This window comes from Plecotus auritus (assembly GCF_963455305.1).
Source record: "Plecotus auritus genome assembly, chromosome: 2".
Classification (NCBI taxonomy): domain Eukaryota; kingdom Metazoa; phylum Chordata; class Mammalia; order Chiroptera; family Vespertilionidae; genus Plecotus; species Plecotus auritus.
In genome coordinates, this window is record NC_137771.1 from 182,203,511 (window position 1) to 182,218,810 (window position 15,300).

At 44.6% G+C, this 15,300-nt stretch overlaps 1 protein-coding gene across 7 annotated transcripts in view; it reads right to left on the minus strand.

Moving 5' to 3' along the window:
* The window catches only part of ST6GAL1 (ST6 beta-galactoside alpha-2,6-sialyltransferase 1), a 112,090-nt gene that overhangs the window by 4,008 nt on the left and 92,782 nt on the right, over window positions 1-15,300 (minus strand). For all 7 annotated transcript variants that reach the window (XM_080654051.1, XM_080654046.1, XM_080654047.1 and 4 more), the window contains 2 exons: window positions 2,366-2,464; window positions 1,056-1,230 (listed from right to left, as the gene is read on the minus strand). In XM_080654051.1, the coding sequence (XP_080510177.1) occupies window positions 1,056-1,230; window positions 2,366-2,464 (274 nt within the window). The remainder of the gene's footprint in view (window positions 1-1,055; window positions 1,231-2,365; window positions 2,465-15,300) is intronic.

Here is a 15,300-nt window from a genome sequence, read left to right on the forward strand (position 1 = left end):
ACCCTTGAGGGAGTTTGCAGTCTTATAGGGGAAGTGGAAAGGCAAATGACACAATGGTGAGTGGTTGGGGCCATTGGTGGAAAGTAGCCCACTCAGGGGCCCAGAGGAGGGAGCTTCCCTTCCCGTGCACATACCAAGCCTAGAACCTTGTGGACATTGCCGATGGTACAGCTAAACTAAAAGTGAAAGGGAGAGAAGGCAGATATTCCCTGAAGGCCAAGAGAACTGAAGAAAGTCCAAGAAGAAAGTCTATAGCCAGCATCCAAGGCCCCTCTGTACTCTGTCCCCGCCCCCAACCCACTCCACATTAGCTCCCACAGCTCCATTCATGGCTCCCAAACCCAGTCAAACTTCACTGCTCATTTTCTCAGGGCCACAACTATCATGAACAATTTTTTTAATTTTAAATAAAGTATTATTGATTCTTCCTTTATCCTCAGATTTCACTATGGCTCAGCATATTATTATTCATCCTGTCTTTATTTAAAATTTTGATATTTCATTCATCATACAATTTTGCATTTTGATTTTTAAAAGATACTGTGTTAAGATACTATCTTGTTCCTGAATTTTTTGGCACACATTTAAGTGGTATGGCTGATGTCAGTGTCTCACTCTCCTCAACGGAGTCCCAGCCCTGTTCTCTCTGTGTTACCACCTCCCCTCTTGTCTGTGCTTCACTCCACCTCCACCTGCCAAATCTGTCCCTCTCACAGGCCTGATGCAAAGCTACCCCTCCACAAAGCTCTTGGACTGTCCACTTAGATAGTGTCGTCTCTCCTGTGGCACCAGGGTGGTCACTCCCTCCTCGTACAAATTGAATGCTACCTCAGACACCTGACTGAACTGTCCCACTGAACATCCTAAAGAAAAAGGAAGTCTATCTCATTAATCTCTGTAACTTAGCTGGAAACCGGCATAGTGTACAAAGCCAGCAAAAACCCAGCAATTGTTTGGTGAACAAATGAATGAATGAATGAACGAATGAGACCTCAGGAGAAAGCTAATCTCCTCTATAAACAAACACGAGAGGTCTTTCCCAGACATGGACTCACCGAGCATCCCAGAGGACGGGGGGTTTGGCTGAATCTCCTCTGGGGAGATTTCTTGAATGATGTCCCACAGCTCCCAGGGCATCTGGGGTCTGAGGATGTAAAAGGGCTGATCAGGATGCAGTTTACGATAGCTCTTGTAGTTATCAAAGAATCTGTAGTCAGGATTCTTGTACCACTGAAAAAGAAGGAAATGATTTGTCTCAAGGGGAGAAGTGTGCCAGTGCCACCACTGCCTCAGGCAGTCATCTCAACTGGGGACATGGCGGCGGCGGGGGGTGGGGGGGGCGCGGGGGTAGTGGGGAGGGAGAAAAGGAGCAAGGCAGAATCCTGAGGCACGGCCCCTCCATTAGAGAAAATTTCAGACTTCCCTCCACATCACAGCTCTCATTGATAGCAGGGGGAGCCAGCACGTAGCTTGCGTTCACAGGGGATTTTGAGCATGGTGACCCTGGAATAGCTTCAGATTTAAAGATCATAGAATCTGGGAATGATAACAGTGCTGAAAGGTGTCCCTGGCACCATCGAGTCCCACCCTCATTTTTATTTTTATGGGGGCAAAGATCAGTGCAAAACTGTGGAAACTGAGGCAGTGGGGGTGGGAAAGATCACCAGAGCTTGCCAGCTATTGCTATGTCCAACTTGCAAATTCAGTGTCCCAAGAGCCGTGTTCTCTGTCCTTCCTAAAGCCATTCTCCTGTGGCCACTGCAGCCCACGTCAGAGAGAGGCCAACTGCCACACATGACAGTGAGAGGGCCATTCTGGAGAGGCTGAGTCCAGCAGGCCTGACACTCCCGTCTTCTTCCCTTGAATGAGCTGATGTTACAGATCTGGCCCTTTGCTTAGGAAATCAAGTCCTGAAAGAGGTGACTTTCCCTCTCCACATTCCAGTTTCCTCATGTGTAAATGGAAACAAACCACACTTCTGTCTACTTCCTTATGTTGTTATGAGAGTGAAATGAGAATTCTGGAAATTGAAAGTGTGGGACAAGGGTGGTGACACGATTTATAGGACTAATAGTAACCCACTGTCTATTCCTGCTGATGCTCGTCAGGAGTAACCTCACCACACAGAGCGCAAAAGAGCCACTGTTCCTCCTGTGACAAACCATCCTTAGGAGACCAATAGAACGAAATGCGGACCAGAGCATGGGGAGCACTGGTGCAGGACAGTAATATGTCCGAACTGCTGTCCAGATGAAGTGGGGTGGCACAGCCAGTCCTCCCAGATGGCCCAGGTCAGCCAGGAACTCGGGAAAAGCTATTGGCAAACAGGAGACTCAATCCCTGTTTCCGGGGGACACCCACTTACCTTGGGGATATCTGAATGGTAAACAGATGGGTCCCACACAATCAGGATTCCCTCATTGTACAAACTGTCTTTGAGGAAGTTCTGTTCTGTGGTGACCAACTGCAAAAAGAAACAGACAAGCTGTCACCTGGACATGGACATGTAAATGTTTGATTTGTCCCACATCACAAGGACCACCTGAGACCTCCGAGCCCCACGAGGCTTCTAAGATTCCATGCAGCACTTAACTTCAGTGAGAAGAAGGCAAAGATGCCGAACTGTGTGGCCCTCAAAGGGCATTCTGTCATAATTAATCAGCCATAGAGCAGAGAGAGTTGCACTCAGACTTGGAGATTACTGGGTGAGGGTATGGTGAAAAAGGCTTGTGGATAGTCCCTTACAGTTATACCCCATAAGAGGGGCAAGGGGATGAGCTTTAAAGTCAGGATCTCATTTAATCAACATAGTCCCTAGAAATCCTTTTAATCACCTATAAAGTCCAGTACACAGTGTTTACAGATTGTGATGGAGATAGACTTAGCACCTCTCATGAGTCCCACACGGCCAATGATTTCCGCTGCGTTGGAACGGAGGGCTGTGTCTGTGGCTGAGCACCAAATGAAATCATCAGTCTGTGTATAGAGGCCATGGTATATAGAAAAACATGCACTTCTAAACACGAGAATCTCACCATGCTGGTGAAATGCTCACACATAACCTGCTGGAGACCAGTCACAGCTCCTCTCCTCCCCCACGTTCCCGAGCTTCCAGACTGGTCTGCAAGCAATAGTTAAAGCCCACTGGGCAAAATGTGACTATCATAAGACTCCCCAACAACTGTGCTAGATCAATTTTACAAAATGCATTTAGTTCCTTAAAAAAATAGTATGTATGTCCTTTGACTCAGTAATTTCACTTTTTTTGGCATTTATCCTAAGAGAATCTAAATTCAGGGAGAAAATTACGCACAAAAATGTTAATTAAATTACGTACCAACATAAGAAAAATGTGTTGGCAAGTGAAAGATACCAGAGTTGGATACAAAAATACCTGAGCTCAATTCTTGGCTCTGTCCTAACTTATCTGGTGACCATGAGAAAGTGGGGTGATCTCCTTAGGCCTTCATACTCATCAGATGAAGTACAAGAGTAAATGAGAAAGACAGAAATGGGGACCCAAAGGTTTATAGTGAAATAAGTCATGTCCCTCTTAAGAACTCCAAAACTGGGATATGAGATCAACCGTCAGACATTCCCCTTAAAATGCAGGTGGAAGATGATGTTGCTCAGGTAGAAACTGAGAGGAACACATCACAGAAATCAAATCAAGAACTGACTCAAAATGAAAGCAAGAATCACAACAATAATCCCACCTGCCCTGGACCACTCACTATCACAAAGGCGGAGACCTAATCAACGTCACTGCAGTGACATTGATGAACAGCTATGGGAGGGCAGATGGTCTGTGTACAACCCAAAGAACAGCAATGTGCACAAGCCCCTTAGGTCATTTGGCTACATCGCCTCCATACCTTCCCCCAGATGTAGGGAAGCCCCGGAAGCCTGGCGAATATAATCCTGTCCTCAGTATATTTTTCAGGCAAGAAATATGGGTGGTGGGCCCACCTTGGCCAGGGATTGTGCAGTTGTACAGGGTGCCAGGGCGAGGATGGCCACGAGGTAAGTGAGTGTTAAGGAATAAATAAGAACAGGCCAAGCCAGGGGAGTGTGACAATGAGAGGGAGGCTGTCCCAGACAGAAGAAGCAACGTGTACAAATCTCCAGATGTGAGAGTGCGTGGCAGAGACTGCTAGGTGTCACCCAGTATCCATTCTCTCTTTCTTCCTTGGTAACCAACACTTCGGATGGTTACCTCAAAACATGGCTAACTAAAATAAAGACTAGAAAATACTGAATGTAAACTGTAATGGGGAAGGTGATTTAAATCTAAAATAAATAAAAAGAATAGAAAAAAATAAAGGCTACCTGAAATAAAAATTCCCCAGCTTCCCTTAAAGCAAACATTCTGGCCAATGGTGTGTAAGCAAGTGTGACTTCCAGGAAATGTCCTTAGAGGCAGGGTTATGCCCTTCCTTGTTCCTTCCTCCCCCTTGCTGGCTAAAAGTGGGTGTGATGGCTGGAGCTGGAGCAGTCATGTTGGCTCATGAAGTAGAAGTCACATGGTAGGATAGCCTCACAAGGTAGTAGGAGCCTGGGTTCCTGACACTCTGGACACCACACCAGCTCTAGAATGTCTACCTCTGGACATCTTTTTTTCGTACATGAGAGAGAAATACATTTTAGTGTTAAGTGGTAGGCAGAGCATCCCTGTCACTTGCAGCCCAACCTAATTCTCAGCAAGGAGCTTGTTAGGGAGTTTCAGGCTACCCAGTTGTGTTTAGGATACATTGGGAGAGCTGGAAGGGAACAGAGACATTTAAGCAGGGGTCATGCAAGGGAGCTCAGAATTTCTCCTGTAGATTATGGCAACAATAAAGGCTTTTAAGTAGGACAAATCTGAATAGTCTAGTTTTCTGGAGTAGAGCTTTTAGAGAAAAGGAGACCAGACATAAGCTGCAGCTGTAGCCTAAGTAGGAGAATAATGAATAATAGTTACAACTGTCAGTTGTAGGCTTGCAGACTAACTGGATGTTAAAAGTGAAGGAAAAAGGGGGGGGGGCAGGTCAAAGGTGACTCCTGGACCTCGAGCCATTTCCTAAAATGAGAACATAGAAAGAAAAGCAATTGCTATGTGCCTGTAGGGGGTTTGAAGTTCACAGATGAGACAACTGGCCTAGAGTCCCACAGCTGAGGCCATAGGAAATGGAAATGAAATTCACATCTTCCAATCTTAAGTGCTGTCCTCTTTCCATGGGGACATTGTACTCATAGCACAGGCATTCGGTGATGCAGTCCAAAGGCAGAGCAGGCATCCTGGCACATGGGGCTTAGCAAGACTGAGCTGGTGACAGCGAGCCCAGGGGACAGCAGGCCTCCCTCCCATACATGTCTTCTAAGACAAAATTCTACAACTTCACTCCCCCTCCCCCACTCAACCTCCCCACCCCACCCCAAACAGCTGGCATGTTGAAAGCACAAGTTTTTTCTTGAGCTCTGCTTAGAGCACTGACACCAGGTGCTTTATGGTACTCATGAGGATTAGAGATAACTGGGATTTTTTTAAATGTCTCCTCCTGCCATAGCCCCTCTCCAACAATTTTCTTAGTAAATAAAGCAAGAGGCCAGTGGCAGCAACTTCTGGCACCCTGAGACTTTCCCAGGATCTGTGGCTCCTCTGTCTTCAGAAATCTTAAGAGAAAAGCACAAAGTTTCCTCCTTTACAATAATGGATAACAGCAATGCTATGTGCCTGTAGGGGGTTTGAAGTTCAGAAGAGACAACTGGCCTAGAGTCCAACAGCTGACAGGCCATCGGAAACAGGCATGGAACCCACATCTTCCAACTTTAAGCACCGTCCTCTTTCCATGGGGACATTGTATTCACAGCACAGATAACAACAGACACCGTTCAATGATGCTTATTTCAAGCCAGATATTTTCATGTATTATCTCAGTTCATTGTCATGATAGTTCTAAAGTCAATTATTAATATGCCCATTTTTAAAATATATTTTTATTGATTTCAGAGAGAGAGAGAATAAGAGATAGAAATATCAATGATGAAAGAGAATCATTGATCCGTGGCCTCCTGCACGTCCCCTACTGGGGATCAAGCCCGCAACCCGGGCATGTGCCTTGACCTGGAATGTATCCATGACCTCCTGGTCCATGGGTCAATGCTTAAGCACTAAGCAACACCAGCTGGGCAGTATACCCATTTTTATAAACAAGGAAATATAGATACTAAGTAACTTGCCCAAACCAGTTAGTAAGTTACTTAGGGGAGTCTGCATTAGAGCCCTTTTGACTGGCCCCAGAATCCACACTTCTAATCTACACAGTACACTGCCTCATACAAGGAGGGTAGCATGGGACACCCATGGCTCTTGCAAGGAAATTGCAGAGAAAGCACATGATGAGGATTATCGAAGTGTTATAAGAATTTTGCCTTTTGTTTGAGTTGTTGTTTGTCACAGCAGGAAGATCTTTGAGGGACTAGATCCAAATCCTTTCTTTTCAGTTGGGTAAACTGAAGTCCAGAGAGAAGAGAGACTTTCTGAGGCTTCAAGGTGAGTTTGAGGCAGAGCCAGGACCAGAGGTCAGTTCCTTCTAAAGTATTCTTTCTATTCCCATAAGGCTTCCTTCACAAACCACAAGATATTCAAACAAGCCAGCGCACTATTAGGATCTGGGCCACCCTCAGTTCTCACAGCACCCAAAGGGGAAATGAGCTACTTGAGCTACTTAAGGCTAATGAAAAAGTAATTCATGAAACTAAGATGAGGTAGAGATAAATGCTAGCTTTATCCAGGAGAAACAGAAAGTAGCAGTGGCTGGGATCTGGTGGACAGAAAAGGGAGAAGCCACAAGCCCCCCCCCCCCCCACCGCCTCAATCTTAAATAGACATGGCTCTGAACTTACCACATTAATTCTGGCAGCCCTATGAGTGAGATTCAAAGAGTTCCATACAAAAAAAAAAAAAATCCTCCGAAATGCTCAGGGTATTGGGAACTGCTTTGAATCTAACCCACTCTGTGGTCTTCAGTCACTTTCCCTCTACAGACCTCAGATGCCTCATTTATAGGACACTACCATCCTCTAGGGCAGTGGTCACCAACCTTTCGGACCTCACGGACCACCAGTGGTCTGCAGACCACCAGTTGGTGACCACTGCTCTAGGGTCCTTCCCAGGTGACCAGCAGTGCCATCTCATTCTGTCACTTTTTCAAGTGCAGCAGAAGGGACTTGGGAGAGAATAAAGCTCCTCTCAAATGCGCCTGTACTCACCCACATGCAGAGTCTGGCCCGAGTTCAGGGATCCTTGGGGACCTCTGGATGAGGAGAGAAAGTCATTGCCAGAGAAACAGGCCCCCAAGGAACACCTGCCAGGAAAATGCTATCCCAAAGAGATGGAGTGTTGCTATTTTAGCAACCTGTTTAAAGTGACTTTTCCAGTCATAAATAAATGCTGCCTTCAGAAAGTTAGAAAATACAAGAATATACACACGTATCTACCTATAGATACAGATATATATATATATATATATGTGTATATATATATATATATATATATATGAAAATGATAACCACCCATAATTGCATTCTTCAGATCTTACCACTGTGACTATGTTGGTTTTTTCCATTTTTGACTGATTTGTGTCCCCTGCCCCTCAAATTCTTATGCTGAAGCCCTAATCCCCATGTGACTATATTGGAGACAGGGTCCTATATTGGAGACAGAGGTAATTAGGGCTAAATGAGCTCATAAGGATGAGGCCCAAACTGATAAAACTGATGTCTTTTTAAGAAAAGGAAGAGACACCCAGGCACACAGAGGAAAGGCCATGGAAGACACTGAGAAAAGGCAGTCATCCACAAGGCAGAAAGAGATCTCAACTTTGATAGCACCTCAATCTTGTATTTCTAGTCCCCAGAACTGTGAAAAAATAAATCTCTATTGTTTAAGCCACCCCATCTGTAGTATTTGCTCCAGCAGCCTTAAGAAACTAATATGCTCTCTGGGCATTCGTGTATGCATAGGCATTGATATATCCTAACTATAGAATCTAGACTTAGTGGTTATATTGCTCAGACAACAGTCCAAGTCCATGTCTCTTCATTGATTCCTCATAGTTCCTAGCCCCAAATAGGCATGAAAAGAAAGTTCTAAGAGGTTATATAACTGCCCAAGATCACAAAGGTAGGTATGGATGGAGCTGAGATGCCCACCAAGGTCTGTCTGATCTTCTCTGACCATGTGAGGCAGCTTTCATTAAAAAATGGTAAGTGGCCCTGGCCAGTTTGGCCCAGTGGATAGAGCACTGGCCTACGGACTGAGGGGCCCCAGGTTTGATTCTGGCCAAGGGCACATGCCTGGGTTGTGGGCTCAATCCCCAGTAGGGGGAGTGCAGGAGGCAGCCAATCAATGATTCTCTCTCATCATTGATGTTTCTATCTCTCTCTCCCTCTTCCTTCCTCTCTGAAATCAATAAAGAAATATATTTTTTTAAAAAATGGTAAGTGAGGAAGAACCACGATGGCGGCATAGGTAAACGCCTGTACTTGCTGCCTCCCACAACCACATCAAAATTATAACTAAAATACAGAACAACTGTCATCCAGAACCACAGGAAAGCTGGCTGAGTGGACGTACTACAACTAGAGAGGTAAAGAAGAAAGCACACTGAGACTGGTAGGAGGTGCGGAGGTGCAGAATGGGCTGGTTAGGCACCCAGGCGAGCCGCTTTTTTAACCAGGAGGGAGATCGCCTCTTTGGAGGCCACCTGGAGGAGCAAGGAGTCCCAGACCCACACCAGACCCCTAGCTCAGGGTTCCAGAGCTGGGGAAAGAAGTCCCTACGGGCAGTAAGAACTACAGGCTGTAAAAACCAGTGCGGCAGAAACCGGTTTGGCTCAGTGGGTAGAGCGTCGGCCTGTGGACTGAAGGGTCTCGGGTTCGATTCCGGTCAAGGGCATGTACCTTGGTTGCGGGCACATCCCCAGTAGGGGGTGTGCAGGAGGCAGCTGATCGATGTTTCTCTCTCATCGATGTTTCTGGCTCTCTATCCCTCTCCCTTCCTCTCTGTAAAAAATCAATAAAATATATTTAAAAAAAAAAAAAAAACAAAACAAAACTGCGGATTGGGGCTGAGTGACACACAGGCTGCTACCTAGAGACCCAGCTGCTTCTCTTAAAAGGCCAGCACCGTGAACTGAATTTACAAGCTCCCACTTGCTCTGAGCTCCAGTGCCGGGCAAGGCTCTGGGGGACCCAGACAGATACGGGGAGAAACTGGATTGTCTGGCGTGAGGCAGGAATGCAGGGGTGGCTTTCTAGCAGCCATCAGCGGTCATTGTTCTCTTGCTGGGAACTCCCCGGTGCAGGGCTGACTGGCAGACATTTCTGTTCACTCCGCCCTGGAGATTCCCTGAGACCCCACCCCACCCAATTTACAACCCCACCCAAGCTGTGTGCAGCGGCTTTTGCATATGAATAGCCTGTCCTTTCTCAGCCTAAGTAAAACCTGTCAAACAAGCTGCAGCTGGGTCAGGAGCCCCAAAGCTATCAATAAAAGGCCCAAGGCCAGCACCAGCACCAGCCTGCCTTGTTTCACAGCTGAGCCTCATCTGGGCACTCCAAACCTGATATAAAGAGGAGGAATCTGCAGATCTCTCTGTGGCTCCTGCTGGATGGCCCCAGGCAGTAGCTGACTTTGTACTTCCTTGGAGATCCAAGAGCCAGTGTACCCAGTGGTCAGTGTGAGACCATACCAGATTACAACTCTTCACATCCGTAAGTGACACACTCAAGGGGCAGACTCTGTGAGCACTGAAGCAAGTCCTGCCCCATTAGGGTGTCTTCTGCATAGCAGCTCTCTCACTGAAGTCACAGCCAGTCCCTATAGCCAATTGGCCTGGAGGTCAATCCCTCCCAGTGATACCAACAGCAATCAAGGCTCAACTACAACAAGACTGTGCACACAGCCCACAAAGGGGTGCACCAAGAGTGTCCACTTCAGGTGATTGAAGAGGCTGAGCCACTGTGCCCTATAGGACACCTACCACACAAGGCCACTCTATCAACTCAAGGAAACTTAGCAGCTACCCAATACATAGAAACAAACACAGGGAAGCAGCCAAAATGTGGAGACAAAGAAACATGTCACAAATAAAAGAAATGGAAGGAAGCAAGCTACTGGATATAGGGTCCAAAACCACAGTTACAAGGTTACTCAACAATCTTCTAGAAACCTCCCAGGAACTTAGTGAGATCTTCAAGGATCTTAGTGAGAATGCCAAAAAATAGAAAAGGACCAGTCAGAAACTAAGCATACACTGACTGAAATAAAGAATAATATACAGAAATTCAACAGTAGACTAGAAGATCCCAAGAATCAAGTCAATGATTTGAAATATGAGGAAGCAAAAAACACCCAACCAGAAGAGCAAAAAAAAAAAGAATCCAAAAATAAGAAGATAGTGCAAGGATCCTCTGGGACAACTTCAAGTGTACCAACATCCGAATTATGGAGGTGCCAGAAGAAGAGAGAGAGCAAGATATTGAAAACCTATTTGAAGAAATAATGACAGAAAACTGGTGAAAGAAATAGACTTACAAGTCTAGGAAGCACAGAGAACCCCAAACAATAGGAATCCAAAGAGGACCACACCAAGACACATCATAATTAAAATGCCAAGGGCAAAAGACAAAGAGAGAATCTTAAAAGCAGCAAGAAAAAAAGTTAGTTACCTACAAGGGAGTACCCATACAACTGTCAGCTTATTTCTCAACAGAAACTATGCAGGCCAGAAGGGAGTGGCAAGAAATATTCAAAGTGATGAATAGCAAGAACCTACAACCAAGAATACTCTACCCAGCAAAGCTATCATTTAGAATTGAAGGTCAGATAAAGAGCTTCACAGACAAGAAAAAGCTAAAGAAGTTCATTACCACCAAACCAGGATTATATGAAATGCTGAAGGGTATTCTTTAAGAAGAGGAAGAAGAAGAAAAAGGTAAAGATAAAAAATTATGAACAACAAAGTGACAACTACATATCTATCAACAAGTGAATCTAAAAATCAAATGAATAAAAAATCTGATGAACAGAATAAACTGGTGAATATAATAGAATCAGGGGCATGGAAATGGAACAGACCGATGAGTTAAAGAGGGAAGGGAGTGTGGGGGGGTGCAGGAAGAGATTAGACAAAGATCTTATATGCATGTATGCAGTACCTATGGACATAGACAATAGGGTGGCAAGGGCCTGGGATGGGGTGGGAACCGGGTGGTGGGGAGCTATGGGGTAAAAAAGAGGGACATCTGTAATAATCTCAACAATAAAGATTAAAAACATAAAAAAAAAATGGTAAGTGATAAGAAAACAAAGTGTATGTTCTGGCTTCCAGATATGCAAATTTGCCAGAGTTGCAAAGTGAGTCAGTGCTATAGGAAGACGAACAAAGAGGTGGTCAGGCTTTGAATCTTAAAGGAAGGCCTGACACGGTAAACTGGACCTGGATAAGAGGTGCTCTAACAGGGAAAAGGGCACCACAAATTGAAAGCCCCCACAAACTCCAAATCAGAGGTGCCTGTAATTCTACCCTGCATCACAGGAAGTCATCAAAAGCAACTATAAAGTATTAGAGGAAGTAAATGTTGGAAAGTACTTAATGGCCAAGCAAAAGAAATTGATAGAATAAGTATGAAACTTATCCACAAAGAAGTACTATTCAGCTATAATTAAGAATGAGAAAGATTTCTATGAACTGATAGGATTTCCAGAATATATTGGGAAAAAACAGAATGTAAAGAATAGAGGCCATTATATTTTGTGTAAGAAACAAGAGGAATTTAAAAAATGTATAATATCAATTTGTCTTTACAAATAGAAACACAAAATAATAAATCAGAAAACAATACAAAGTGGTGGTGGTACAGGGTGGAAGGAATTTAGGAGGAGGTGACCCTTCTCTGAGTATGCCTTTTAGAATAGTTTTGAATTTTGGAAGCATGTTATATTCTGCATATATTAAAAAGACAGATGAAAAGAAAAATCTAAAATGGAAACAAAATGAATACAATTGAATTTCAAATGAATTCATTAATTTTGGTGAAGAGTAATAGAAGGTCTAATCCAGGTAACTTAGGTGCATATAATTTGACCATGTTACCTCAGTCTTGGGCGGGATGTGAGGAGAACTCCAAACATATCCTGATCTCTCTTTAGCAGGTATGGTTTATGTAGAGATGCGTGAAGCAATTTACAAAACATTTTAGATGTATTATAGATATGAGCAAATAAATAAATGTGCTGAGGTTCTTAGAAGCAGGATTCTCACTGTGAAAGGAGGGACTCTTAGACAGTGAAGTATTTAATAAGTAGCAACAGCTATTATCTCAAGAAAAGCCCCATTAAGTGATCTGTGAATGTCTGGTTAAAGTCCAGTCAGCACACACTATGGCTACACACAGGACCTAGGTCTTCTCTCCCCAACCTAGGGAAGCCACTGGGCCTTGTCCCATGGAGCCACTGGGCACAGCAGGGGCTCAACTGAGTCTCAAGAAACATTTTTACACTTAAAATCAGAATCTAAGTTATTTAAAGACACACGGTGAGCTATATATGGTTTTTCTGTTGACTCTCCTAATGATGCCTGGCACATGCACGCCTGAATAGACGTGCTGAAACTTCACAGCCTGAGCCCATTCTCTATAAAAAGCTATCTTCTCAATAAGAAAACCTCCTTTTGTTTTCCGTTGCCCAGTGTCAGCCCAGGTGCACAAAAGGCTGCCCTGTGCCATGAGAGGGAGGTGGGAGCTGCTGTCAGGAGGAGCTCCCCATGTAGGGAGAGAATGAGCTGTTCCCCGGCAGCATTTACCAAAGCAACAGCTATTCCCCCAGTGACTTCTGGGTGCCAGCTGCCCTCTGTGTGCAGTGGTGGGACTCACTTTGCTCATTCATAGAAACAGACACAAAATAGCAGGGGGTAACCAACCAGGACACAAGGTAGAGAAGGTAGACAATGAGGAAGGACAATGAAAGAAAGGTGTCAGCCACAGATCAGTATCACAGGAAGCACTATCATGGAGCTGCCTGGGACAAAAGTGTTAAAGGAACAGCCAGAGGTGTGGGCCACCTATGGAAGGAGAGGAAGGAGGGTGGGTGTGCCTGAGGAGGACTGAGAAAGGCTTTCTTGAGTGTGGTCACCTCCTCTCAGCCCTGGCAGAGGGGACACAGCGATCTGGAGGTGTAGGGAAAGAATGCCGTGCTCAGTGAGAGATGATGCATTGTCTAAATCTCATCCTTCTCTTCATCAGAGCCCAACTCTCCGGAAGCTGTTTTACAACCCTGTAAACTGCAGTTAACCAGAGACATGCTCACTCAATCTTGCCCAGTAGTTTCGACTGACTGCCCCCCTCCTCCTTCCCACCTCACAGAAAAAAGTTTCATTCCTTTGAGCTATTTTGACTTTTCCTCTGAATTGGTTAGAACATCTGCCTTGTTCTCTCATATGAATAAAATAGACTGCTTAACCTATTTTCATGTTTATATCTATATGAGAATCATAATCTTACTTTTTTCTTAAAAATTATTCTTTTAGCCGAAACCAGTTTGGCTCAGTGGATAGAGCATCGGCCTGCAGACTGAAGGGTCCCGGGTTCGATTCCGGTCAAGGGCATGTACCTTGGTTGCGGGCACATCCCCAGTGGGAGGTGTGCAGGAGGCAGCTGATCGATGTTTCTCTCTCATCGATGTTTCTAGCTCTCTATCCCTCTCCTTTCCTCTCTGTAAAATATCAATAAAATATATTTTAAAAAAATTATTCTTTTAGCAGAAGTCTTATCTCCCTTCTTCTGGATGCCTCCCAAGTGATCCCAAGCTTGGAGATCATCTCTGCCAGGAGACAAGAGGCCCATTTGCCTGGGAGGTGGGAAGGCACAGTGATTTCCCAACAGACACAGGCGAGCTTCACACCATTTTCGGAGCACTTGCTGTGCACCAGCTTTTGAGTGAAATGCTCCATGTTTAGTAACCTCATTTGCTACTACAAAGACCCTGCATGGTAACATCTCTTTTTCTCCTTTTCAACTAGGAAACTGGGTCTCAGAAAGATAAGGCAATTTGCTGCAGTCTCTCACCTAGAAAGTGCTGAAGGAGGAATTTGATCAAAGTCTCTCTTACTTCCCAGGAAGCCTTACTTTGGCTTTAAATAAAGTTCCAGAATCTTTGTAGGATGGAGATTTAGTTTCTCACTGAACACCGTGGAGAAATGCCAAAGAAGCAGGCAGCCTCCCCAATCGGAGAGAATTTTCAGAGCTCCTCCACGCTCCCTCTCTTTATTGCTGCTGCCTACTAATCACACCACCCATGATCAAACAGAGCTTGATTTCTCTCTGAATTCATGCTCTGCAACTTCCAGCATGGCTGGGAAATTCTACTAATTTACTCCTTCTTCCACTCTCCCCAAAGATAATTTCAAACCTTCTTGGCTTAAGCCTCCTCTGCTGAAACCTCTCTCCCCCTCAATCTCCCTCCAACATGGCCTTGCATCTTACTTTGCAGAGAAAACAGAAGCCCTTTCATGCTTCCACTACAAGCTGCCCACCCATTCTTTTTCCTTCAGACTCCCTCCTGCTGGGGTTAATCCTGGGCTGGGCTTTGGATCAACCCCCTCTACCCCTTCACTTTCTTCTCTCCTCTTTTTAGTATAATCAGTTTCTCACTCTACTGAGTAGTTTCTCCTTATTGAGTTAATTTTTTTATTGTGGTAAAATATACATAAAATGTACAGTCACACTGTTGTATAACCAGCACCACCAACCATCTCCAAAATGTTTTCATCTTTCCAAATTGAAACTTTGTGCCCATTAAACAATAATTCCCCCTCCCCCCAAGCCCTGGAAACCACCATCCTACTTTCTGTCTCTATGAATAGACTGCTCTAGGTACTTCACATAAGTGGTATCATACAATATTTGTCCTTTTGTGATTATCTTCCTATTGACTGTTAAACATATTCAATTCTCTCCAATATAAAAAATTAAAATAACAAAATCTGGTCCTGGGTCCCTCAATTCTCCAGTGATTGCCCTATTTCTCTGCCTCTCAGAGCCAAATAGCCTTCCCTATGCTGTTGTCTCTCCTTAAAAAGTTCTTGAGTGTCTTCTCCTTCTCTTCCTCCTCACTTTTCCTGATTTCCTTGACTAGAGAAAATTTACCTTTTATGGACTCTGCTAGCATCTTGACCCTCTCCTTTATGGTTCTCAATTACAACTTTAAATTTCTTTGTATGACTATTTGATTGTATCAGTTAGTAGATTAAAACAGGT